Source organism: Vespa velutina, chromosome 5 (assembly GCF_912470025.1).
Source record: "Vespa velutina chromosome 5, iVesVel2.1, whole genome shotgun sequence".
Classification (NCBI taxonomy): Eukaryota; Metazoa; Arthropoda; class Insecta; order Hymenoptera; family Vespidae; genus Vespa; species Vespa velutina.
In genome coordinates this window covers 129,631-153,231 of record NC_062192.1, presented here as the reverse complement: position 1 = coordinate 153,231, position 23,601 = coordinate 129,631, and the positions used below count along the sequence as shown (strand labels likewise).

The 23,601-nt window shown below is 39.0% G+C and overlaps 5 protein-coding genes across 11 annotated transcripts in view; 3 read left to right on the top strand and 2 right to left on the bottom strand.

Annotated features, from left to right (window-relative positions):
• Nucleotides 1-9,193, top strand: part of LOC124949324 (titin homolog) — a 44,074-nt gene extending 34,881 nt beyond the window's left edge. For 3 of the 5 annotated variants that reach the window (XM_047494206.1, XM_047494204.1, XM_047494205.1), the window contains 16 exons: nt 60-407; nt 621-786; nt 865-1,018; nt 1,080-1,206; nt 1,339-1,539; nt 1,645-1,817; nt 1,945-2,643; nt 3,531-3,693; nt 5,309-5,659; nt 5,779-6,073; nt 6,155-6,296; nt 6,490-6,689; nt 6,774-6,926; nt 7,036-7,159; nt 7,611-8,367; nt 8,502-9,193. In XM_047494206.1, the coding sequence (XP_047350162.1) occupies nt 60-407; nt 621-786; nt 865-1,018; nt 1,080-1,206; nt 1,339-1,539; nt 1,645-1,817; nt 1,945-2,643; nt 3,531-3,693; nt 5,309-5,659; nt 5,779-6,073; nt 6,155-6,296; nt 6,490-6,689; nt 6,774-6,926; nt 7,036-7,159; nt 7,611-8,367; nt 8,502-8,737 (4,289 nt within the window). In that variant the 3' untranslated portion in view covers nt 8,738-9,193. Of the gene's footprint in view, nt 1-59; nt 408-620; nt 787-864; nt 1,019-1,079; nt 1,207-1,338; nt 1,540-1,644; nt 1,818-1,944; nt 2,644-3,530; nt 3,694-5,308; nt 5,660-5,778; nt 6,074-6,154; nt 6,297-6,489; nt 6,690-6,773; nt 6,927-7,035; nt 7,160-7,610; nt 8,368-8,501 lie in introns of those variants that run through there. The other 2 variants (XM_047494207.1, XM_047494208.1) reach the window with 2 other exon arrangements.
• A 108-nt stretch (nt 9,194-9,301) lies between these two features.
• LOC124949337 (esterase FE4-like) lies at nt 9,302-12,239 on the bottom strand. Its single transcript, XM_047494261.1, has 8 exons — nt 11,890-12,239; nt 11,240-11,528; nt 10,936-11,121; nt 10,594-10,796; nt 10,341-10,497; nt 9,862-10,215; nt 9,596-9,740; nt 9,302-9,483 (listed from the first exon to the last, which is right to left on the bottom strand). Exons 1-8 carry the CDS (start codon nt 12,019-12,021, stop codon nt 9,336-9,338), a joined length of 1,614 nt encoding a protein of 537 aa, XP_047350217.1. The 5' UTR covers nt 12,022-12,239; the 3' UTR covers nt 9,302-9,335.
• A 267-nt stretch (nt 12,240-12,506) lies between these two features.
• Nucleotides 12,507-15,402, bottom strand: LOC124949339 (integrin-linked protein kinase homolog pat-4). The gene is made up of 7 exons (XM_047494266.1): nt 14,928-15,402; nt 14,394-14,559; nt 14,097-14,289; nt 13,951-14,031; nt 13,434-13,876; nt 13,135-13,365; nt 12,507-13,068 (listed from the first exon to the last, which is right to left on the bottom strand). The coding sequence occupies exons 1-7, from the start codon at nt 15,014-15,016 to the stop codon at nt 12,922-12,924; spliced, it is 1,350 nt and encodes a 449-aa protein (XP_047350222.1). The 5' UTR covers nt 15,017-15,402; the 3' UTR covers nt 12,507-12,921.
• On the top strand, nt 15,229-17,863 carry LOC124949343 (dolichyl-phosphate beta-glucosyltransferase). 2 transcript variants are annotated; one of them, XM_047494280.1, is made up of 5 exons: nt 15,229-16,320; nt 16,449-16,623; nt 16,750-16,923; nt 17,012-17,146; nt 17,269-17,863. In XM_047494280.1, the coding sequence occupies exons 1-5, from the start codon at nt 16,258-16,260 to the stop codon at nt 17,709-17,711; spliced, it is 990 nt and encodes a 329-aa protein (XP_047350236.1). In that variant the 5' UTR covers nt 15,229-16,257; the 3' UTR covers nt 17,712-17,863. The 2 variants fall into 2 exon arrangements, with proteins under 2 accessions (XP_047350236.1, XP_047350237.1); XM_047494281.1 differs by having other exon boundaries at nt 15,278-16,320; nt 16,750-16,946; nt 17,038-17,146.
• A 368-nt stretch (nt 17,864-18,231) lies between these two features.
• Nucleotides 18,232-20,043, top strand: LOC124949345 (programmed cell death protein 6). 2 transcript variants are annotated; one of them, XM_047494285.1, is made up of 4 exons: nt 18,232-18,545; nt 18,732-18,838; nt 19,148-19,416; nt 19,516-20,043. In XM_047494285.1, exons 1-4 carry the CDS (start codon nt 18,490-18,492, stop codon nt 19,615-19,617), a joined length of 534 nt encoding a protein of 177 aa, XP_047350241.1. In that variant the 5' UTR covers nt 18,232-18,489; the 3' UTR covers nt 19,618-20,043. The 2 variants fall into 2 exon arrangements, with proteins under 2 accessions (XP_047350241.1, XP_047350240.1); XM_047494284.1 differs by having other exon boundaries at nt 19,109-19,416.
• The last annotated feature ends 3,558 nt before the right edge of the window (nt 20,044-23,601 follow it).

The following is a 23,601-nucleotide window of genomic DNA, read 5'->3' as shown; positions in this document are numbered from 1 at the left end:
AAACTCGTTCGAAGATTTCATTCGATGATATTAATAGGCAATAATTTTCTCCCGATTAGACGGCCGCGAACTCAGGTCTCCTCAGTTTCCGCCGCGACGCGGTTCAACGATAAAACGACCAAAGATCAGTCCACCGAAATTTTACTCCGTACCGCACAATCGAGTGGTCGAAGAAGGTGAAACGGTGCGTTTCCAATGTGCCGTCGTCGGTCATCCAACGCCCTGGCTGAAGTGGGACAAAAATGGAATCGTTGTCACGCCAACCACAAGAATTTCCATCGTAGAAAAGGACGACGTGAAGGTCCTAGAGATCGGGGAGGTTACGCAAGAGGATGCTGGCCTTTACAGAGTTACCTTGGAAAACGATTTTGGTAGAATCGAGGCTAGTGCTCGACTCGAAGTGATAAGTAAGCGTAACTCTGACGCATTCCCGGCTACGTTTGTAATACCACGATTAGATAACCGTTTCTAAAAGCTTCTTACATAATTATATTTATCTTCTCAAATATTCATAATATTCATTAGCGTGGACGTAAAAGAAGAAAAAGAGAGGAAAAAAAAAAAAGAAACAAAGGAGGTAAAGAAAAATATTTAATAAATAAGACAATTATTTTGAATAGATCGGCATGGATCTTACGGGCGAACTATAAGAACTAGAAGTGCCTCTCCGAGGATTCATCCTTCCTTTTCTCGAAGTCTTCTCGATACGACTACGAGAACGGACGGCCGTTTGCGCCTGCAATGTGGCCTAAGAGGGATCCCTAGTCCAACGCCAACCTGGTATAGGTAATGTTTTTAATACGTCACGTACGAGTGTGACTATGCGTTCATAGAATCGAGACGAAACGTCTTTTTGCGTTTTAGGAATGGACGACCTTTGCCTCGTTCGAATAGAATAAAGAGACACTTTGACGGTAAAACCGCGAAAATCGAAATTACGAAAGTAAAACCGAGCGACTCGGGCGAATATGCCTGCGTGGCAACGAACGTCCTTGGCTCAGCGAGGAACACTTGTCAGGTAAATATTTATGACCTCAAAAGATTAGCTTCTCGTTCTTTCTCTCCTTCGCCTTTCACAGATAACCGTACTCGATCCACACGATTCTTCAACTTTGGACAAAGAACCACCGACATTCTTGCAATCGCTTCCCAAAGAGTCCATCGTTATGGAGGGAAATTCATATGAACTTCGTGCCAGACTTGCTGGTAAAGCTTGATATCTTTCTTCTGCTTCTTCTTCTTCTTCTTCTTCTTCTTCTTCTTCTTCTTCTTCTTCTTCTACTTTTTGCTGCTTTTTCTCTCCGGATGGATAAGACTCGGGTGGATTTATTCTCACAGGTACTCCCCCGTTCACGATCAATTGGTCGAAAGATAAACGCGAGATACCCGACGACGATCGTCATAATTACGTTTCGCATAGCGATGGAGGAATCGTCCTAAGACTCTGCGATGTCCATCCACGAGACGCCGGAGATTACGCTTGCGTCGTTCGAAACGAATTCGGAGAAACCTCCTGTAGCGGTCTCCTTGCTGTTCAAGGTATTCGTTATCTTTCATACCTATATGCCTATATACATTGTATCGAGTATAAAAATTCTCCAAGATAGGGGAAGCGTAATGATTCGATGTTTATTCGTTGAACAGATTATAAGGCCATATATCCTAATCTCGCGCCACGGTTCACCAAAACGCCGCTAACTCAAATCGTCTCGAAGGGCGAGACCGCGTGTTTCTGTGCACGAGTACAGTGCGAAAAGTCAATGGACTTTTTTTGGACCGTTAATGGAAAAGACGTCAGGGATAACGCTAGATGCAAGGTACGTACCGAACTTTATGCAATATTTAACGACAAGAAAGAGGGAGGGAGGGAGGGAGAGAGAGAGAGAGAGAGAGAGAGAGAGCTGCCCGATATTTTAAACAAGAGAATTATTGTATTATTCACAGATCGAGGTAGACGAAAATGTCAGCATTTTGAAGATACGCGACGTCTCCTCGCGAGACGCGGGTGAAATTCGTTGTACAGCTTCTGTCCTTGGAAATGGTCCATCGATCTGCTGTACGACGGAACTGCAATTGAACCGAATTTCGTGTACCTCCGATAGCCGCACTTCGAATTCGAAGAAAGAACGAAAGATATCTTATAACCGTGAAAAATCACCGTCTCCGTCGTTCTTTAATCGTACGACCGATTCCAAACTCTTTCAGACTCTTTCGAGCTCTTTTAGAAGATCCAAGAAGGAACAGCATTTAGTTTCGACGAATGGCTCCTGTCAAAAGGAAGAAAAATTCAAACGCACCAGATCGTCCTCGCTTCCTTTAAGAACGAAATCGTCGAGCCCCCAACGGCTCTCTCCATTGCCGAAGAAGAAAAATGCCGTTCTGCATATCTCGAAGATGAAGAAAGACAAATCGAATGAGACAGATATAATACCATTTACGTCCACAGAACGATCTCTATTAACATCGAGAACGGATAACGAATCTAAAGAGCCTGATGACGAATCGTCCAACAAATTGGACAAATTTGTAGCGGCTACGATCGTTAAAGCCCCCAACGACGTAAAAGTCTTCAGAGGTAACAAGCTCGTTCTCAGGATTACCTATCGTGGCCATCCCGAGCCAATGGTCAAATGGTTTCGCGCGGTAAGTAAGAATTCGCTACGGTCTTAAGTACGTTGTTTAAAGTAACATTACTAGCTAATATATCTGTAATCGTTTATAGGAATGAATTGGTATGACGTTTGAATATTTGCAATTTTCTTGAGTCGCTATGACATTGCGCCGCTTAGGTTACAGATAGCTTATCGACGACGCTTAGAAATAGATACGTCCATTTATTCGTCCGAATTCATCACAATGAATATCTCTGTAAATGTAATTTGCTGACGTTGTATTAATTTTCCCTTCGATTGTCCATTCCACTGGTGGTCTTATCTTCGACGTTCGATCAGAATCTCGTTGGAATCTTTAACGCGATAAATGAGAGAACGTCGAATCGTCATACCTAAATACTTTCATTTCATATTTCTTGTGCAAGTACGTACGCTTTACGTATTTTGCACAAATAAATGTATACCTACACATACGTACTAGATATGTAGAAAGTTTCGTTACGTTTAATGCGGCTTATTAATTTTAATTGAAATTTATGAGGAACTATGTCAATGGCCTTATATGTGTGCTCGAAATGAATATTAAAGGTCCGGTCACCTTGCGACGAGCGATACTCGAGAGATCTCCCCTCTTTCTTTAATATTTTGTTATAGAAACCAATGCGACGCGTTGACTCGCTCCGTCGCAACGTACGAAACTGTACGAAGCAGTATTCTCGCGATCGTTGACAAAACATGCGTCTTCTCTTAAACCTTGAGCACGCATTCTTTTAGATCTTTATCGCACCTATTTTACACTCTCCGTAAAATGAGTCATTCCCGTTAGAGCCATTCTTTACTCTAACGGCAATACATTAGAAAGGAAGTATCGATTCCTGTCAAAATATTCAATAAACAAATGTTTGTATATCGTTCAAGGGTCGAGAGTTAACGTCCGAGGAAAAAATTGGAATTACCTATGGTGCTGGTGTCTCTCATTTAACGTTGGACAATATAACGGCGGATAATGCTGGAAAGTACGAAGTGTCGGTGGAAAATTTATTAGCACGGGATCGACAATTTTTTAGTCTCGCCGTTGAAGGTAATTAACTTTTATTACATTTTCTCACGCATAAGTAGCTAGTAGCTACGTAGTTACATTATACGTACACGTATGCCCCTAGATATGGGAAAATAAAATTGTTTCTAACGATTAACGAGAAACTTTCGTGCGCTGCCGATCTTTCGGCTTTCAAATGCCCGATCAAACGAACTTATCATAAGACTTTCAAATATTTCCAATAATTGCCGATCGAAATTCACATTAAATTAGAATAATCTCGATCGCATGTATAAATGTTATAGAGAAATTTGACAACGAATGTTATCATACGTTCGTTCTCTATATGGAGCTCTCCGTAAGCACTCGCGCTCGCGAATGTTTACAGAAGTTCGAAAGAAACGATCTTACATCATTCCTATCTAATTGCCCTGCCGTAACGATATAACATAACGCACACATTATCGGAAAGTTCGTGTGTGTTTATTTAAAGCAATCGTATTTAGAGGTCATGCGGGGCAAACTATGATTTCAAGTCGCAAGAATCGATCGTTTGCGCGTTAAAGATGACACGTGCACGTTACTCCGATTCCTTTTTCTTACAAATATTCTCGCAAATATTACGTCAGAGATTTTTCTAGATTAATTCCCGAGAAAAATATTTGTCTCTACGTTTACGTTCTACGTATTTTTAACGTATCTACGAGAAGATTTCTCGATGATGCGATGCGTTTTATAATATTTCTTCGATCGAGAGATTTTGTTTATCATAAAAGAGATACGCATTACGAATATCTCTTTGTACTTCTCTTATTGAGATAAAAATGAAAAAACCAGTTGGATCAAAGTAACATATGTAAGTGACGAGATAAGAAAGATGTAGCTCGTTAGAGCGTGGAGAATCGAGACGATTCGCGAGGATTAGGAAAAAGATTAGATGTTCCGAGACGTGTAACTCACGAGCATTGTTCCGCGTGTGTGAACGATTTTTTTTCTTTGCTTCGCTTTGCTTTGCTTTACACGGTCTAGTTCCTTTTCTCGCGTACAAAGCGGACGACAATCTCACATGACGGCTCGCGCAATTATTCCTCTACCATTTTCAAGACGAAGTCGCACCAGTCGGCTTCTTCCTCTCTCTCTCTCTCTCTCTCTCTCTCTCTCTCTCTCTCGTGGTTTCATTCGTTCTCCCTTCCCCTATCCCCACTCCATCATCCTTCTTTTTTCCTCGAGAGAAACGTCGTATACCACCCATTCACATCGAACACGTTCTATAACGCTATCTGCTAGGCCAGTCGATAGTTATCGCATTGACACAATGGGACGCATTTCTCGATTTTTCTTACTTTACTTTGGCTAAATGGCACGTCGACGTTATTTCAAGTTCGATCGCTTTGATCTACGAAGACAACACCATGGAATTGGGTAATATACGACGTAGATGCTCTCTCTTGTTATGACATAGCACCGAAATAGAAAGTTTGTCAAGTTAAATGTGTAGCGTACGAAGTGAAACTGTTGCTCCTGTTATCGCAATCTTTTATGCGCCCAACTAAATTGGATGGAAGTTTGAAACGTCTAGTCAGTGCTAGTCAGACGATACGACGCGATTTAATCTATTTGAAAATAATTTTTATTATTTTTATTATTTTATCGACAGGACCACCGGATCCACCGACGGGTATTCCAAGCGTAACGCGTTCGAAGAATTCGGTAACGATTGCCTGGAGTTCACCGGCTTACGACGGTGGTTGTACGATAACCGGTTATACGATCGAGATGACGAATAGACGAGAAGAAAACTCCTGGACGGTCATCGCTGAATCCTGTCATTCTCTTAGTCATACGGTGCTCGCATCGTCAAAGAATTCTGAAATCGTCCCTGGTGAAAGTTACCGTTTCAGGGTCAGGGGGGAAAATATTCATGGGGTCGGTGAACCCAGTGCCCAATCGGAACTCGTTAGGATACCTCGGGAAGGAGAAACGATTTTACAGAACGAGGAAGAGGAAGGTAATTAAAAGTATTACACAAATGGAACATTTTTGTTCATTTTTTCTCTCTCATTCGTTACATACGTATGTCCAATCATTTATTTGGGATTTATTATTTATCTGGTCTGGCCATCGTAGAATTTGTAGCAGCTTTCGAAGCTCGCACGGTTCATGCGGAGGACTCGCAATTATTCGCCGATAGATACGACGTCTTTGAGGAACTCGGTAAAGGCCGCTATGGCGTCGTTAAAAGGGTCGTCGAAAAGTCGTCGAATGAAAGTTTCGCCGCGAAATTCGTTAGAACGATCAAGAGCAAGGATCGCGAACAAGTTCGCGAGGAAATAAATATTATGAATATGCTCAGACATCCGAAGCTTCTACTTCTAGCAGCCGCTTTCGAAGGCCCCCGAGAAATTATAATGATCACTGAATAGTAAGTATTTCCTTTTAATCGAGTTTTTCTCTTCGCATTTATCTTTCCTCATTCCGCCATCTGTTGCCCGTCTCAAAACAGCATTTCCGGTGGCGAACTTTTCGAGCGAGTTGTGGCAGATGATTTTACTCTGACCGAACGGGACAGCATGCTTTTTATGAGACAGATTTGCGAGGGCGTCGAGTACATGCATCAAAATAATGTCGTCCATTTAGACCTGAAGGTAAGGAAAGAGAGAGAGAGAGAGAGAGAGAGAGAGAGAGAGAGAGAGAGAGAAGAAGAAGAAAAGAGAATATTTCTCTTTCTTACACTCTCCTATTATTATTATAAATGGAACTATTCTATCGTTGATGAGTTCAATCTTAAGGGTGAAGAACAAACGTTAGCTGTTAAAAGTTTCTTTGGTGCCTTTACAGCCAGAAAACATAATGTGCCGAACGCGTACTTCCCATAAAATCAAGCTCATCGATTTTGGATTAGCCCAAACCCTTAAACCGGACACACCTATAAGAGTTTTGTTCGGTACGCCGGAGTTCATACCACCTGAGATCATAAGTTACGAACCAATTGGGACCGAGTCGGATATGTGGAGCGTCGGCGTTATCTGTTATGTACTGTAAGTTTTTACGAAAGATACAAGCAATGTGCGTAATATTTGGAATAATGGACCGTGCTCCGTCAAATATCTTTGGAAATTCAGATTAACGGGACTATCGCCTTTTATGGGTGACAACGATGCCGAGACGTTCGCAAATATAACGAGAGCCGATTATGATTTGGACGATGAAGCTTTCGATGCTATTTCGAATAATGCTAAAGACTTTATCACTGGTTTACTCGTTAAACGGAAAGAGTAAGTAACGATGTCTATCATGAAGTACAACAATATCTGTCATGTAAAAAGTTTAGATCGAAAAAATAATACTAATAATATAATAATATTGATATTTTTCCCCTCTTAGATCGCGCATGTCGTCAAGGCAATGTCTGGAACACCCGTGGATGGCCCAACATGCTGAAAGTATGAGCAGAGTGGCATTACCAACGGACAAGTTAAAGAAATTTATCGTACGTAGAAAGTGGCAGGTAAATATTATTTTTATTATATTCGACGTTCGACTTTTGCTAAATTCTTTCTTCTTTCTCCCCACCACCACGCAACCCTCCAACTATCACGGATGATACGATCGATCTTATGTGACATCTTCACTTTGAAGATCGATTAACGTTAAATATTAAAAGATTTGCCAGCATGTGCATGCTCTATTGAAAATCGAAGAAGCTTGTTTTTCTGCACACACGATTGTTGACGATTCATTCTTGTAGAGAGAAATAAATTTGACGGATGATAGCGTGCATAAAGGCAAGCTGAATGTTGCGATTTAAAATAGCGAGCTACATAATATATCTCGTAATATATCTCGATTTCTTCCCCTCGCGCTTTTTTATTTAATTGAACGAGTGTGCGTATATGTATGCGCGCGCGCGCGCGCGCGCGCGCCTGCCTGTGTGTGCACGCTTTCGTTTGTTCGAATAGAAAACAGGAAATGCCATTCGTGCGCTAGGAAGAATGGCGATTCTTTCGGCGAACAGTAGAAAAAGTCCAACGAGGACGACGGAGACGTACGATTCGACCAACAGTACGGATAAGTGCGTTATTAATGAAGGAGACAAATTTTTCGAGTCTTCGCCGTGTACGGAAGGAAACGATAAGAATGATACGACGATCGACCTAGAAGATGATAATTCGAATTGTTCGTTCGAACTCGAGGGGAGTTCGAGACGAAAGACTAGCCTGTACTCGTTTTGTTACAAAACGGAAGTAAACATTTCATTGGAAGAAGAATCGGACGGTAAAGTGTATAAAGAGGAGAACGAGGACGAGGAAATATCATCTGCGATCGATAACATATATTTGGAAAGTACGAGAGAGAGCGAACTGATGGTGGAGAAAGAGAAAGAAAATCGTGAGAATGTTGGGGAACAAGACTTGACGAATGTAGAAAGGAAATCATCGGGAATCGATATAGATTCCGTATCTAATAGATTTCAAAATCAAAGACGAGTGTTTCGAGGCGACTCACGTGATTCCGGAATCGCCGATTGCAGTTCGAATTTAGCTACTTCGTCATTGCAATTGGACGAGTTGGGAATCGTTTCGATCATCGAAGAGGAAACGGACAACGAGACTAGTTCGAAATCTTCGAGAGACGATACAGGGAGTATCGAAGCTACCTCGCAAAGTAAAAACCTAAAAATTAAAGCTTCGCGTGAGACTAATCCCGTCCAAGAAGGTGTGTAATTATTCTAACGATTATATTGCTTTCTTCGTTTTATCGTCTTTCTTTTCTTCACATTATTTTTACGCGATATAAAGAGAATATCAATTTTAATCAAATATCTATAATATTTACATTTCGTTCGGTAGATGCCAATAAAAATCAGGATGCAAGGATGATCGTTGCTCGGAATCGAGAAAAATTCGTCCCTACGGGGAACGTCAGTCGTACAGCAAAGATGTTTGAACAGGAGGCAGAATCCTTAAAATCATCGGCGCCCTCTCAAATTCATATTGTACATCGCGCCTATCCGGCAACAACGATGGCCACTGGTAAACCGCACAACGAGAGGATACAAAGAGTTTTTGCCTTTTGGAATAAATAAGAAGACTTTTTTAGTTGTGTCCTTTTTCCTTTTTTTTCTTTTTTTTTTATCGATGAGATATATGAACTTTTTCCGACAATTGACGGCACTATATTTAATTTTTTCATTTCATCGTCTACTTACACACACACACACACACACACGCACAAACACACAATTATAATCGAATACAAGTGTTATGCGAATAAGAATGTTCTTAAGATATTAGTCCAGTTTCTTCGAGAAGAGCGAATAATAGAAGAGCTATCGTGTCTATAATATTAGTGTAGATACTTTTAGTGAGAAATAAAATTGATTCAAGTGTTGTTATAATCGGTGTGTGTGTGTACATCCACATACACACAAACACACACACACACACACACACACACACACACATACATACATACATACATATATCGCCTTCTTGTATAAAGAGAATTAGAGATACCTAAATATATTATAATTTTACAACGATCCGACGATAAAATGATAAAATATGAAATAAAACAGTAAGACAGAAATACAATTGCAACACCTTATGGGAAAGAAAAGACGTTAATGAAAAGCATATGCACTTCAAAGTACGTACTCATATCGTTAGTTTATTTTTCACTCTTTAAGCATTTTTTTGATAAATGTTTGTTAAATCATCCTTGACTGGACAATTTGTAAGACGATCGTTTATGTCAAAGCAAGTAAAGTTATCCTTGCTTACAGGTGTCCAAGGAGTATCGACATATTCGTTCAATGATGATGTTGGATCGCTAAAAAAAAAAAAAAAAACAAAAAAAAAATAAAGAAAACAAATAATATCAAATGGAAGATATCCGAGGTAAGATGTGGCGGTTAAGAATCGTGGATAAAAAAAAATCTCACCCAGTTTTCGCAAAATTGGTCCACAAGTATGTAAGTCGTTCGATCATATTCCTATCCTTGGTTCCTACTGCCGGAGGTAAAGGATTCTTAGCTTTACATAATGGCAGATAAAAGAGATAAGATTCTTCGTCGGCGTGAGAAGCTCCTGAAGATAGAATATTATTCGAATACTTACTGCAATACGATACTGACAAGTTTGCCTTTCTACGTAGAAATGAGAATGGAAAGGAGCGATGATATATAGTGAATTACGTAGCCTTACATACCCTTTGGATAGTAATCCGAATTATCTGGCTTGGGTAGAAATGCTTGTAACAAACGAGTAATGGTGATTTCATCGCCGATATAGGAAAATTTAAATAAATAAGTTGGCGCACAACTCTCTCTCTTTCTTCGATCGTCGGCTATTATATTGATAGGACAACAAAAATATATATCGCTCAAAAGACTTATCAAAGATGGAATAGCTTCCTTGGTTAACGGTTCGTCGCTACCGAAGTAATAATTTTTCACGTCCTTCAACAACCGATCAACCTTTTCGGGCTCCTTTGAAATAGCCAATTTTGCAATATAATTCTTCAGCATTTTGTCGATTATTTTCAAGCCTTCCTCGCTGGTATCTAAAAATCATAATAATTGAGAAAGATTTTGGCGGACAGATCTCGTCATCGTTCTAAATCGTCGTAAGACGACGTAAAAGAATGTGGATAAAGAAAGTTAGGTGATAATTGGCAAATTTTCTTACTTTTTAAGAACATTATAAATTCATTACTCGTATAACCGAGCATAATTGGTATATCAGTGTCGTCTTTCAAGCATTCCTTTATCGGACGTGGTAGAAATGGATTTTTCGATTTGACGTCAATGACAGGTCCAACCGGCAAATTTTCAATAATCGTTTCCTGGGAAGATGATTTTATTAAGTTAAATTCATTAAATTAATTCGAAGTAAGTGGAGGGGCCCAGAAGAAACGAGACGCGCTTATAAAAACATATACCGATGATGTAAGAATTTTCAACTGTGCCTCTATAAGTTGCGAGGCTGGAACTGTACGGAGAAATTCGACGACTTCTTTAGGATCCCTCGAATCCTCGAAGCCAAGGATCGATGCGAGTTTAAAGCAATTCTCTGGCTTACTCATTCCTATGGCCCAAGGACACGTTGCCGCTCCGCTTTGATATATCGCCTTGTGAAAAAGACCTAAAATTGAATAATAAAAAAAGGTTACTTTCAAAGCGAAAATGCAAATTATTCATCGATCAATCATTCTTCAATCTTTAAGTACTCGTCTATATTCATATTAATATTTTTATCTTTTTTATTATCATTAAATGTGTACCTTTCGCCATGGGCGACAGTGTTAAACAATGAACGGACGCACCACCGGCGCTAGCCCCAAATATCGTTACATTTTTGGCATTTCCTCCGAAATTCGCTATGTTTTCCTGAATCCACTTTAATGCTGCCACTTGGTCCTTTAAACCTTGATTACCAGGCGCGACCTCGTCGTCCAAATTTAAAAATCCTTTTGAAAATGGGCAGACAGAAGTCTTAGAAAGACTAATCTCTATTAAAAACTTGTCTCTATTTCGATTTTATTTTTCAATAAAACGCAGAAAGATATTCGTAAAAATGTTCCTCACCTAGAACCCCTAATCTATAATTAGTAATAACGAGAACGATGTCCTTGTTCATAAAGTAATCCGGTCTAACGACTTGTTCGATGCCAGAACCGGATATAAATCCGCCCCCATGGATATAAACCATAACAGCTTTACTTCCCGTCAATGAATTCGTATAAACATTAAGATAAAGTGAATCCTCATTACCGATAATATCGGTACGCGACGGTTCGTTCGGCTGTACGCAACAATTCACCTTGATATTCCGAGCATCCCTTAGTCCGGTCCATGAAGCAGGTGGTTCAGGATCCTTCAATCCCAAAATCAAAAATGAAATTCGCAAATGAAGAATTATTGCGCGTGTGAACGATGCTGTCGAAAATGAATCGAGCATAACTTGCTATAACAACGACACAATTATTCGCATCGTTGAAGTATACCTCGGAAAAAGAGAAATGTCCAAATGGCAATCTACAAAATGATTATCTATTTACGATAAATTAGGTTAACGAATCCATTACTAATAATCATATTTTAATCTCTGATTAATTTTAATACGTGCACGAACGTTATCGATTTTGGATTTGTAATGACTTGTAAAAATGATGCGATCACGTTCTTATGATAGCTTACACGGAAAGAGAAATGTTCTCGTTTCGTTCGTTAAATACCTTAAATCGTAACGGTCCAAGAGGAGGTGCGGCAAATGGTATTCCCTTGAAACTAAAATAAGACGTTCCTAAAACGCTTTCGCATAAGGAACCTTCCAATTTACCTTGCTTAACGCTAACTACAACCGACATATTTTTCAATCGTGTTCGACCGCACACTTAGTCCGACTTTCATCCAACTGATGTTACAGACAACTGGAAATAATCTTTTATATACGTTTCTATCTATGTAGTTATTTGTGTATGAATATTATCTTATCTGAGCAATTCCAGATAGAAATATATTACGTAATTTATAACATATATCTAATCGAATTAAATACGTTTCTTTGCGGTTGATTATGTTTATACGGTTGTAAAAAGGCACGCCAGTTGATAAAAAATAATTACAAGAGAACGTTAACGCAAGTCATGCCTAGATTGAATATATCAAACTTCAGTTTCTTTTCTCTCTCTCTCTCTCTCTCTCTCTCTCTCTCTCTCTCTCTCTCTCGATTTCTTACCTTTCTTCGCACGGTACGCATAAGTCGTGTAAAACAATGGACGCAGTTTATTATCCATTACGATTACGTTGTAAGCAAGGTAAATGAATGTTTACCAATATATAGAACATGGAAAAGTTTTCAATCGTTGTTTAATCGTTTAATGCGTAGGACAAACTTGAACTGAATAATATAATATTGTTTTAGAAAAATATCATCGATGTTAGTAATTAAATATCGTCTTCTCAACGTTCGTAAAGATCTTAATTACATGCGTGTGGCACATACGTGTGTATATCATATTCGATAACGATACGATTATACAAAAGGGACAGTTAAGATTAGTGTACATTTTCGAGACACGCGTAGCGTTTTAATTTCTATAAAATAATATAAAATATGTTATATCCTTGTAATTATTCGAAACAATATTGCAAGTATTTTAAAGAATAGCGAGTGAAATTCTTCAATTTTCCATAGGCTTTTTTACCAGGAATGATTTGACATGATAGAAATGATAATTTTTCGAAGGTTTAATGTTCATCATCATTTAACGTTTCATTTTATCAAGAATTGGTACGACCATGTCGAACGACGGACGTTTCCCTGGATCTTCGTTCATGCAAATTCTTATTAATTTGGCAAGATGCGGCGAGATTCCCGGTGGTATGCTAACGCGCAGTTCTTCCAACGCTATCTGCAAAAAATATATACACGTTAATATAACAATTTATGAATAAATAGATAATATTAAGCCATTCACCTTCATTCCACATTCCATGGGTGAGAGATCGGCGAAGGGCACTTCTCTCGTAGCAAGTTCCCACAAAAGAACAGCGAAGCTCCACATATCGCTAGCTTCCAAATTGATATCAGAGGGTCTTTTGCTAAGGGCTTCCGGAGACATCCACGCTGGTTCATATATGCGTCCAACCTCTTGGAAAGAGAATTTCGAATCTGCCATATTAACTCGAGCGGTTAAATCTTCGTCGATCTAGAAAAAGCGCGCGTAGATTTAAATGCCAATGTAAATGGCATTTATTTGTATAATTTATCGTTTACCATAATGTGTTTGCTGTTGAGCTGAAATCTGCATCTATTTTGTCTTTCTAATCCATGAAGAAAGGCCATAGCTCTTGCCACGTCGAGAGCTAATCTAAGAGCACGCGCCGTGTCAACGACGACGCCAGTACCCCCATGTAAAAGCCTATGCAAACTTCCTCTGGCCATGTATTGTGAAACAGTCGCCAATTGTGGTGGCTGATTGACACATCCGAGAACGGGAAGAACGTTTGGATGGGAAAATATTCGAAGTTTAGGAAACTCTTCATTGAAATCCCTGGATATACGCGCTGTACACTCGCGCACATTTAAAATTTTTGCCACGATATCGTTATTTTGCCAACGTCCTCTCCAAGTTTCTCCGCTCGGAGTACTCGCCAAATGGGTATGCAAGGCAAGATCCGCCATGTTGATACCTTTGTGTCTGGATAGAGTGGCATCTCCTAAAGGTAAAATGAGCGTTCAAAGTAAAATTTTCTGCGTCTGTCCTTATAATAATAACAACAATTAATCTTACTACTCCTAGTTTTTAATCCCAGCCAACTTTGATCCTTAAATTGAATTTTTTTTAAATCTTGCCCGTGCTCCACCGCCATGTCTAATGGTAAGAGAATTTTAAATAGAAATTTACTACAAGGGTACATACAATATATTACAACTTACCGTGTAATCTCTTTGCCAAATGTCCTCTGGCTTTATCAAGAGGAGTATCGCCATCTTTATTAGCTATTGATACCAAGGCACCGGCAGCCACTAACTCTTCCGAGACAGCTTGGTCCCCCCAAAAGCACGCATAATGAAGGGCGGTATTTCCATGCTCGTTGGTAACATTTACATCCGCCTTATTTCGCAACAGCTGTTAAAATGTATATTATTGCCTCTGCGCAACTATTTTACCTTTTAAGAATTTTTATTATTATTATTATTATTATCATTATTATTATAATCCATCTATTTTACCAACTGAACGATTTCCTTATGTCCATGAGCGGAGGCAAGGTGAAGCGGCGTGTCGTCTCCTCTGTTAGTAGCATTGATGCGTGCTCCTCTACTAACTAGCAGCTCTGCCAATTTGAGGTGGCCTTCTTTACAGCACCAGTGAAGCGGGCTAAATCCATGGTCATCGCTATAGATAGAACGATGAATCATCATATTTATGGCAATAGCTACTGGCGGTAATTAATTATCATCATTCATATCATATAATCTAGTACTGTTCTTATTGCGAATAATATAATATATCCATACGCACGTACAATTCCTATCTATCGTTTAATATAGGCGACTGTTAGAGATGCCAACGTGTGCGTGTGTGCTCAGTCTGTTGTGTGTGTACACGCACACACACGCACGACGAATCCCATTGAAAGCGTTAATACAATAAAAGTTGAAGCAGAGAAATTAGCGATAAAAGGTCGAAACTACATATGGAAAGCACGCGAGGCTTGCGACAGTGGTGAAGGCTTTTTTCCAAAAATGGAAGTAGATATTTACCCTTGATTCATGTCATGTTCAGTGTCGTCCAACCAAACGCGAACTTGCATAGCATTTCCTTCGCGACACCATTGAAATATATCTTCCATTTTATTATCTTTATCGATAAAAAGCGCAAAGAAATTCTATAAATAATATCGTACGGGAGTGGCAGCCTCCAGACTGTGTGTGTTACAAACTCATAACCGTCTCATATACTATATATAATCATGTTTACTTCACTGACACACACGCATCTATATATATATATATATATATATATATATATATAATGTGTGCGTGTGTGTGTATATTCAGAGTTCGCACTGTGCACCGTGTATTTACAAGAAAATATTTACAAGATCAATGAACGCAGTCAATAATTAATTAATTCGACACTTTGATTTTCTTTAGGACGATATTTTCTTTGAAAATTGTGACGATCTAATGCGCTTAACATTTCTCTGAGAACGCACCCAGCGTATTGGACCGTAGGACCATATACGCTAACCATATATTGTATAATATACTTTATTTATATACGTACATTCATCCTATCGTGGTGGGGGTTTTCTTGTATCGGTTTCTCCCTTTACGTCACTCAGATTTTATTTAACATTGTTACGCCACGATGCAAATACGCGGCTACGAATCCGGCGGTTGTGTGTGTATTATTATTATTATACTCTAAATCTTTTTGCTAAAGTTTTATAGATTTTTCATCTATAAACGATTAGCGATTATTCATTTGCTGATAACAATTACTACGTAATCTTTTAAACTAATATTCCGACGGATGAAAAGAAATATATAAGAAATTCGCAAGGCCGTTGTTGCACGCTGTTTTGCTTTCGCCCGACCAATCGACAGAGAGCATTGAGCGATGAAACAGTAAACGTCGAGCGTAGAGCCTCGTCGCAAAATGTAAACACATCAAGTTCCAAATTCCAAAGTTCCGAAGCAATCTTCAGAAGCAGGAACCTCCACGTGAGGAGACCCAAACAATAGATATCATGTATATGTAAGAACGAAGAAAACATTTTCATTATATATTTGGACAAATTTCGAAAATAATATCTAGCCAATGGCTGCTTGAAATAGGTTATATTTATTTGGTCGCTGCTCGGCGATTGGTTAGCATGGCATTAGCACTGTGATTCGGTCCGGTTACCGTCTAGATATGTCTAGACGTCGTTAAATAAAGGAAAACTTTTTATATACCAGCCGATCATCATCGGCTGTTCTCTTATCTAGAGTTTTCGCACTTGATCGTCCACAGTGACAGTTTAATTCGATAATATTATTTTCCGTAGTTTAATATCGTAGATTTTAGTCATTCCTCGATGCTGCTATGGGATTAATTGAGAACTTATTTTTATATATTTTCTTAATAGCCGCATTCGCCGTCGTCGTGGTACGTTTAGAGGTTATAATCCTCGTCCATTGTAATCGTTACAAATTGTTAATGCAATTAAAATTAGGAAATAAGAAACATGAGCAAATTAAATAACCTTAAATTACATCGTATCGTATATGCCGTAGTTTTGTATAATATTGCATATAACAACGCAACCTTATCCAAAATTATGGCGAGACGAAAAGGAAAAGGTCTTTTTCGATCACAAAAGGAAGGAGTATCAAGATTTTCCTTCGTTATACGATGACTGGAGCATAAATCTAAGTGTTATTGTACCTGCTTACAACGAGGAGGAAAGACGTAAAGATTACTTATATTTGTAATAATAAGGAATGATTCAACGACATGGTTGTTCATATTGAACACGACAATGGTTCTAAAGAGATATTATGATTAGTAATTGGCATATTATTTGTATTGTTTTAGTGTCGCCGATGTTAGACGAATGTTTAAAATATTTGGAACAATTAAAAAGATCCGGCCATAGTTACGAGGTAATAATAGTTAGCGACGGAAGTACAGACAGAACTGTAGAAGTTGCTCAAGGTTATGCTTCGAAATACGATACTGTCAGAGTATTGGCTCTTGTTAAAAATAGGGGTAAGGGTGGTGCCGTTAGGCTGGTCAGTATAAAGTAGTTCCTTTTAGCGAGCACGTATAATTTTATAAGCTTGTATTACTTGTATAGCGCAAAAACGTCATTTCATTACTCAGGGTATGCTGAGCTCAAGAGGTAGCGCGCTGTTGTTCGCAGATGCCGACGGGGCTACTAAATTCGCTGATTTAGAAAAGTTAAACGGCAGTTTAAGGAACACATTGGGACGTAAGTCGGATCTCCATTTAGAAGTGTCTCGTCTAATCCAGAGGAAAAGAGTTAATTAAAAAGAATTCTTTTTCACATCGACATTGGCAGCATTAAAACTTTATTTTTAATCTAACTTACAGTTGATTATTTGTCTAAGCCAGAGGAGGTAGCATTATCGCATGCCGTAATTTGTGGATCGAGAGCTCACTTAGAGAAGGAGGAAACCGCCAAACGGTCTTTCTTTCGACTATTTCTGATGCACGCATTTCATTTTTTAGTTTGGCTCTTGTGCGTAAGAGGTATTAGAGATACGCAATGCGGTTTCAAATTACTAACAAGAGAGTCTGCAAGAAGGATTTTTCAAACTTTACACGTCGAACGTTGGGCATTCGACGTCGAAATGCTTTATATCGCAAAACATTTTAATATCCCTGTGACCGAAGTGGCAGTAAATTGGACAGAAATAGAAGGATCAAAGATAGTACCATTTTGGAGTTGGCTACAAATGGGCAAAGATTTAGTTTTAATTTGGCTCAGGTATAAAATCGGTGCATGGAAAATCGACGACATTAAGGAAAATTAACGGGAAGCTGACTGAAGGAATGCTTTGAGGTTATGAGTGTCCCCTAATATTCATGCGCATGGATTTTCAATGGAATAATCTGCAACTGGAAACTTGTTAATTCATTGCGATTTTTTACGAGAGAGTGTATTAATAAATAATTGTAAAATTTATTGTTTCGTACGTATAAAGAGTCTCTATCCTTCCTAACGACACTGCTATTCGTGATATTGACTGTTATAAGGGATTCATTGATATCACGTGCGATAAACAAATGGATCAAGGGTAAGCAGCAATGGCGAAGAAGATCGAACTAAACGAGTACATATATATATATATATATATATATATATATATATATATATATATATATATATATAATGGGAAATTTGAAAATGATATGGTCATTCATACATCTTCGTCTAGAGATATCGCACATCTGTGAGAAAACAAGGCAATAGAATCGTCCAATCGCAAGAGACATATACTTTTGTCAAATACTCCCGATTGGATAATTGTTACGCACGCCCAGTGAGTAATCGGTAAATGAATGACGTGGAAAGAGAAAAGTGTGAAAATAAAAACTTGCCGTAACATTGCGTGCGTGAGAGAAACAACGTAGACGACAATTCAACGTTTTCGTTGAATTTCATTTCTTTCTTAATATCCTCTACGAGAATAAAATTGTCGACGACTATCTCTCGTTTCTCGTTAAGATCTCGCGATTAAGGATCTATTATTATTATTACTCGTTATTATAAACTTCTTTTTGACAAGCTTGTAAACTAATACGACAGATATGTCTTTCATATCGCCGATGCCCAGTAGAGAATTTTTGTGGGATGTCTTTAACAGGTAATTATAAAATATTAACACGTATGCAACGATAATATCATTGTCGATAACAATAATGATACTCTTTAAGAAATAATTAAGTCTCATTTTTATAGGTTGAAAATTTGTTTGAAATTTTGCCTCGTGATAGATAAGTATCAATTTGACGTATCTTTCGGTTCAACGGTCGAACAAATTAATTTACAGGGTTGACAAGGATGGTTCTGGTTCAATTACTACCGATGAATTGCAACAGGCACTCTCGAACGGTACCTGGACTCCATTTAATCCAGAAACCGTCCGGTTGATGATCGGTGAGAGCTTCTTATAGTCGCACGTATTTACAAACGATCATGCAAGTAGTGTAGACTTAGATGTATCCTCCTGGCACGTACTTTTTCTTTTCTAATTATTCACATTTTGTGCATAAGAAAAAAAAGTTCCTCTCTCAAGCATAGTAGTAAAACGTAATTTGAGAGTTCCCTCACAGTACAATCTGACGCAATGTTTTAATAATTGTCGTCTCTTTGCATGATCCTTTGTCATAAGAGCGTTATAGCTTTTCATTTGTTCTGTTGACACAGGTATGTTTGACATTGACAAAAATGGTCCTACTTCTTCAGGTATGTTCGATAAAAATCAAACAGGAACGGTCAGCTTCGAGGAATTCGGTGCTCTTTGGAAATATGTCACAGATTGGCAAAATTGCTTTAAATCGTTTGACCGCGATAACAGCGGTAACATAGATCACAATGAATTAAAGATTGCCCTTACGCACTTTGGATATCGTTTGTCGGATCAAACGATTAATAATCTTATACGTAAATACGACAGAGCAGGCAGAGGTACTATATACTTTGATGATTTTATACAGTGCTGCGTCGTCTTACACGTAAGAGTTACACATTTATTCAAACATGACATTTTATCAATTCGATTTGGATAAGTTCAATAACGAGATCAATGCGATTTTATCATCATCTTTTTACAGACTTTAACTGCAGCCTTTCGGCAATTAGATACCGATTTCGACGGCATCATCACAATTCATTACGAACAATTTTTGGGTATGGTATTTAATTTGAAGATATGAACGGAATGGAAATATCCGTAGAGATTACGTATCTTACCGTTCAATGGTTATAAGTAAAATATAATAATATTAAATTTTTTGCCAAATAAATAAAATTCTATTCCCGCGTGTTTCAAGGAGACGACGTCAAAGCTATATCGACATTCTTAGGTTAGTCCAAAGATTGCATATTCTCTATCTATATAATCCAATAATAAACGGCTTATATATTTGAGGCCGTTATATCCATTTATTATTATTTATTATTTTTAATACGTTGTATAATCATTATTGTCTTAATGAGCCATCCCACAAATCTTTTTATTATGTTTATGGTTAAACGATAAAACACAATAGAAGATATATTTACATACTTTTCTATTACTCAAAATAATTGCTTACTTATATGTGATAAGTAATTATGAAATATATATTTCTTTAAAAATATATTCCGTTAGAATTTATTTCATGACTAATTCCTAATAGTCAGTCAGTCCTAAAATTGTATCGGAGAAAGGTGGTTACCCGATCGGACGATAAACGGTACCGATCGTTGGTAAACGTTATTGTCTTTAACAATTTGCCGATAAAATAGAACGCTGCTTGGTAATGCAGTAATTTCAGCGAAACTAACATATTTCTTTTATATTTCTTTGGGGAATAAATGACTTATTACTGTCCCGTGTCGTAATCTTTCAATGAACTTTTCATCATAACGCTTACACACTAGGATACTCTAGTTATGGCCTGGACTCTCGATAAAATTATCTGAGAGATATTGTCTATTGGTTTTGGATGATCGATCGTAAGATGGCACTGTAGGTGTATAATTTATCTTAGAAACATGAAACGTAAAGAAGAGAATACCTGTTTAAATCGCACACCGTTGAACGCGTTTTTAACAAAATAAGCGATAAGGGCCACAAAATAAGTGATAGGGAGCATTATGTGACAAAATGTTATTTAGATTCTACGTAAATAATACGAAACATAGATATTGCGAGAATGCGTAGATGTTATAAAGAAAAAGCAAAAAGAACATAGACGATACAAGGTGGTAAATAACGTGAGCCAAAAGTGATTTCGCGCCACCCCCGACATATTCCAAATAAATTCCTTTTCTTCTTATTTAATTTCTATTGTCATTACGTTAGCGGAGCAAGCAGATTGTAACAATTATGAGACATAATCCTCTTTTGTCTTACTCGTTGTTTTATATCGGAAGCTCGATAAACAGGCATGGTGTGTTCCTTTTGCTCGTAAGTTGGAAGAAAAAGAAAACTTTTTCGAGTGTCATTGGTTTTAATTTTAAAACGCGTATAGTGTGTATATATGTATGCATATATACATATATATATATACATATACATATACACACATATATATATATATATATATATATATATATACATATGCTCGACGATTACTTCGCAGCGAGATAATCAAATAAATTGAGCTTCTAACGATCAAAGTTTTTTTTCGACTCGAACTCGAAGACTTGCCGAACCTATGATGACAAGATGCAGGATAGGTAAATTGATCTTCTTAAATAACTTTCTCTCGACTCTGTATGGACTTTGAAAAGAAAGGAAGGTCCGAAGGAAAGTTATATATGTAGCTCATGTGCAGCCGCACGTGAGTCGAGGAGGGTGCCTGGAAGCCGCGACTAGCTCACTAGCTTAGATAGACTCTGGGTGGCCTCGAATCCAACAGCGAAAAGGAAAGGAAAGGAAAGGAAAAAGAAGAGAAGAGAAGAGAAGAGAAGAGAAGAGAAGAGAAGAGAAGAGAAGCTCGCGTGTCTTATTCCTTAAGGGGGAGAGAGAGAGAGAGAGAGAGAGAGGGTCGTAGAGGAGAAGAAGGGGAAGAGGAGCGGTCCGCAAGAAGATTCTTCCAAGCTAAGGGTAGCAAAGGTTTGCGCGCGGGGTGGATAGTTGCTCGGTGGTCCGAACCACCACGCGGGAGGCTGCCGGAGGTGGAGGAGCTCTCGGGGGTGGTTTAGGCAGGCAGGCAGGCGGTAGTGGGAGTGGGCCGAGCTAAGACGCGTAATGACGCCCTGAATCAATATGTGAGCCACTGAGATATGCATACGAACTAAGACAACCGCGCACACCACCATCCAGCCACCCACCCGACCATCCAACCATCCAGCCGCGCGGCTCGGCTCTGCTTGGCTCTTTCGCGCCGCGGCCATCCGCGCCTGCCGAGGGGAGGGGAGAAATTAAAGACGAAGCAGGCACAAAAATAACGACCCACCGCCCTCTCGCGCTCCCTTCTTCTTCTCCACACTTTCCCTTCGCCCCATCCTCCTCTCCCACCTTCTCCACCTTCTTCCTTCGTTTACTCTCTTTCTTTCTTTCTTTCTTTCTTTCTTTCTTTCTTTCTTTCTCCCATCCGCTCGCTCATTCACTCTCCTTCTTTCTTTTCTGACGCCCTTTAAGCTCGACTAACCTACCCCCCCCCTCTACTTCCCTTTCTTACCATGTTGCCTTTCTCTTACTTTCGATCCTCCTATTCTCGCCAAAAAACGTTAGACATTAGACTCGCTTTTTCAAGTGTATTCGACAAGAGTCAGACTTACTGGGATACGTCTCGATCCAATTCCCTTATTCGTTATTAACGCTTCAACAATTACGCTTTCAATCGTTAAAAATTCCTTCTTAAAAATATTCTGCAAATGCACAATTTCTTTTGTGCCACGTCCAACCGATCCTGAAACATTCCGATCGGATGGACTAAGCTTTTAAATCATTCTCCCAAAGTTTTACGTACAACGATGTTTTTCTTAGTACAGACATTTTGTAAGCAAGTAAATTCGTCGAATAACGATGAAGCGAATCGTTATAACTCTATATAGAAAATCGATCGTAACAGAATGTGCCAGTGCATTAACCCATTAAAGACCAAGCACGGTAAATGCGTAATGAGCAGAGATTTCGTTAGTCTATTTTCAGATAATAGCTTTGTAACGGGGAGAGAGCCCAGGAAAAAAGGATATATCAAAAAGTTTGGACTTTTGTACGTCTACTTCTTGTTTTGGCAATGAGACGTTGTTAAAGAAAGTTTACGGTCGTCGCGATGCACATAGGTATAAATTCGTCGAAATAATCGTTTTACGCGAGTAACGATCGTCCGAATACTCTTTCGTGCGGCGAAAGTGTATTCGTGGGGGATACCATATAAAAAGAATCAAACTCGTGGGGTGCTCGAAGATATATAACTTTCATTTACATGTGACCCAATTCGCCCTTTCTTTCTGATCAAATCAATGGTCAAAATATATGAATAAGATCGAAGCCCTGATTGGTGGTTCAACTACCCGCAAAAGCCCTTTAACGCGATATAATTCTAAAAAGAGTAAAGATTAATAAAATTTGAAAGAGGAAACTCGGTTATCTCGCTTTAATCCCTTTTATTTAGTTGTCGCGAAGTTGACGTATGCGTCATCCATTCGAACAAAATAAATACTCTTTTCTCATTCAATAACAATACCGAAGTAAATAAGCCCGATCTTGGTTATTATCTCTAATTTTGGATAAATCGAAAGGATCGAAGAGTAAAACTTTCGATGCGACGGTCAGAATCGAAGGAGTTTAGCCGAATTTCAAGATTTCTACCCCAGGAAAGACGAAGCGTTCATCTTCCAGCGTAATCAATATTAAAAGTCTAAAACGTCTCGCGTGTGTGGCAGCTTGGCCGCGCGTGTAGGGGTCGTAGCTCGACGTCGGGAGTTGAACCCCGCGTTACTGCTTCGAACGAGTAAGACAGAGAGAGGGAGAGAGAGAGAGAGAGAGAGAGAGAAAGAGAGAGAGAGAGAGAGAGGGAACAGTTAGAGAACGGGCAGGCAGGCAGGCAGGCAGGCAGGCAGGCAGGCAGGCAGGCAGGCAGGCAAGCAGGCAGGCAGGCAGGCAGGCAGGCAGGCAGGCAGGCAAGCAAGGAAAGCGCGAGAGGGGTCGTCGCGAGGATACTCAAGGGTTTGCGGGGGTGATACGAAGGAGAAGAGAGTGA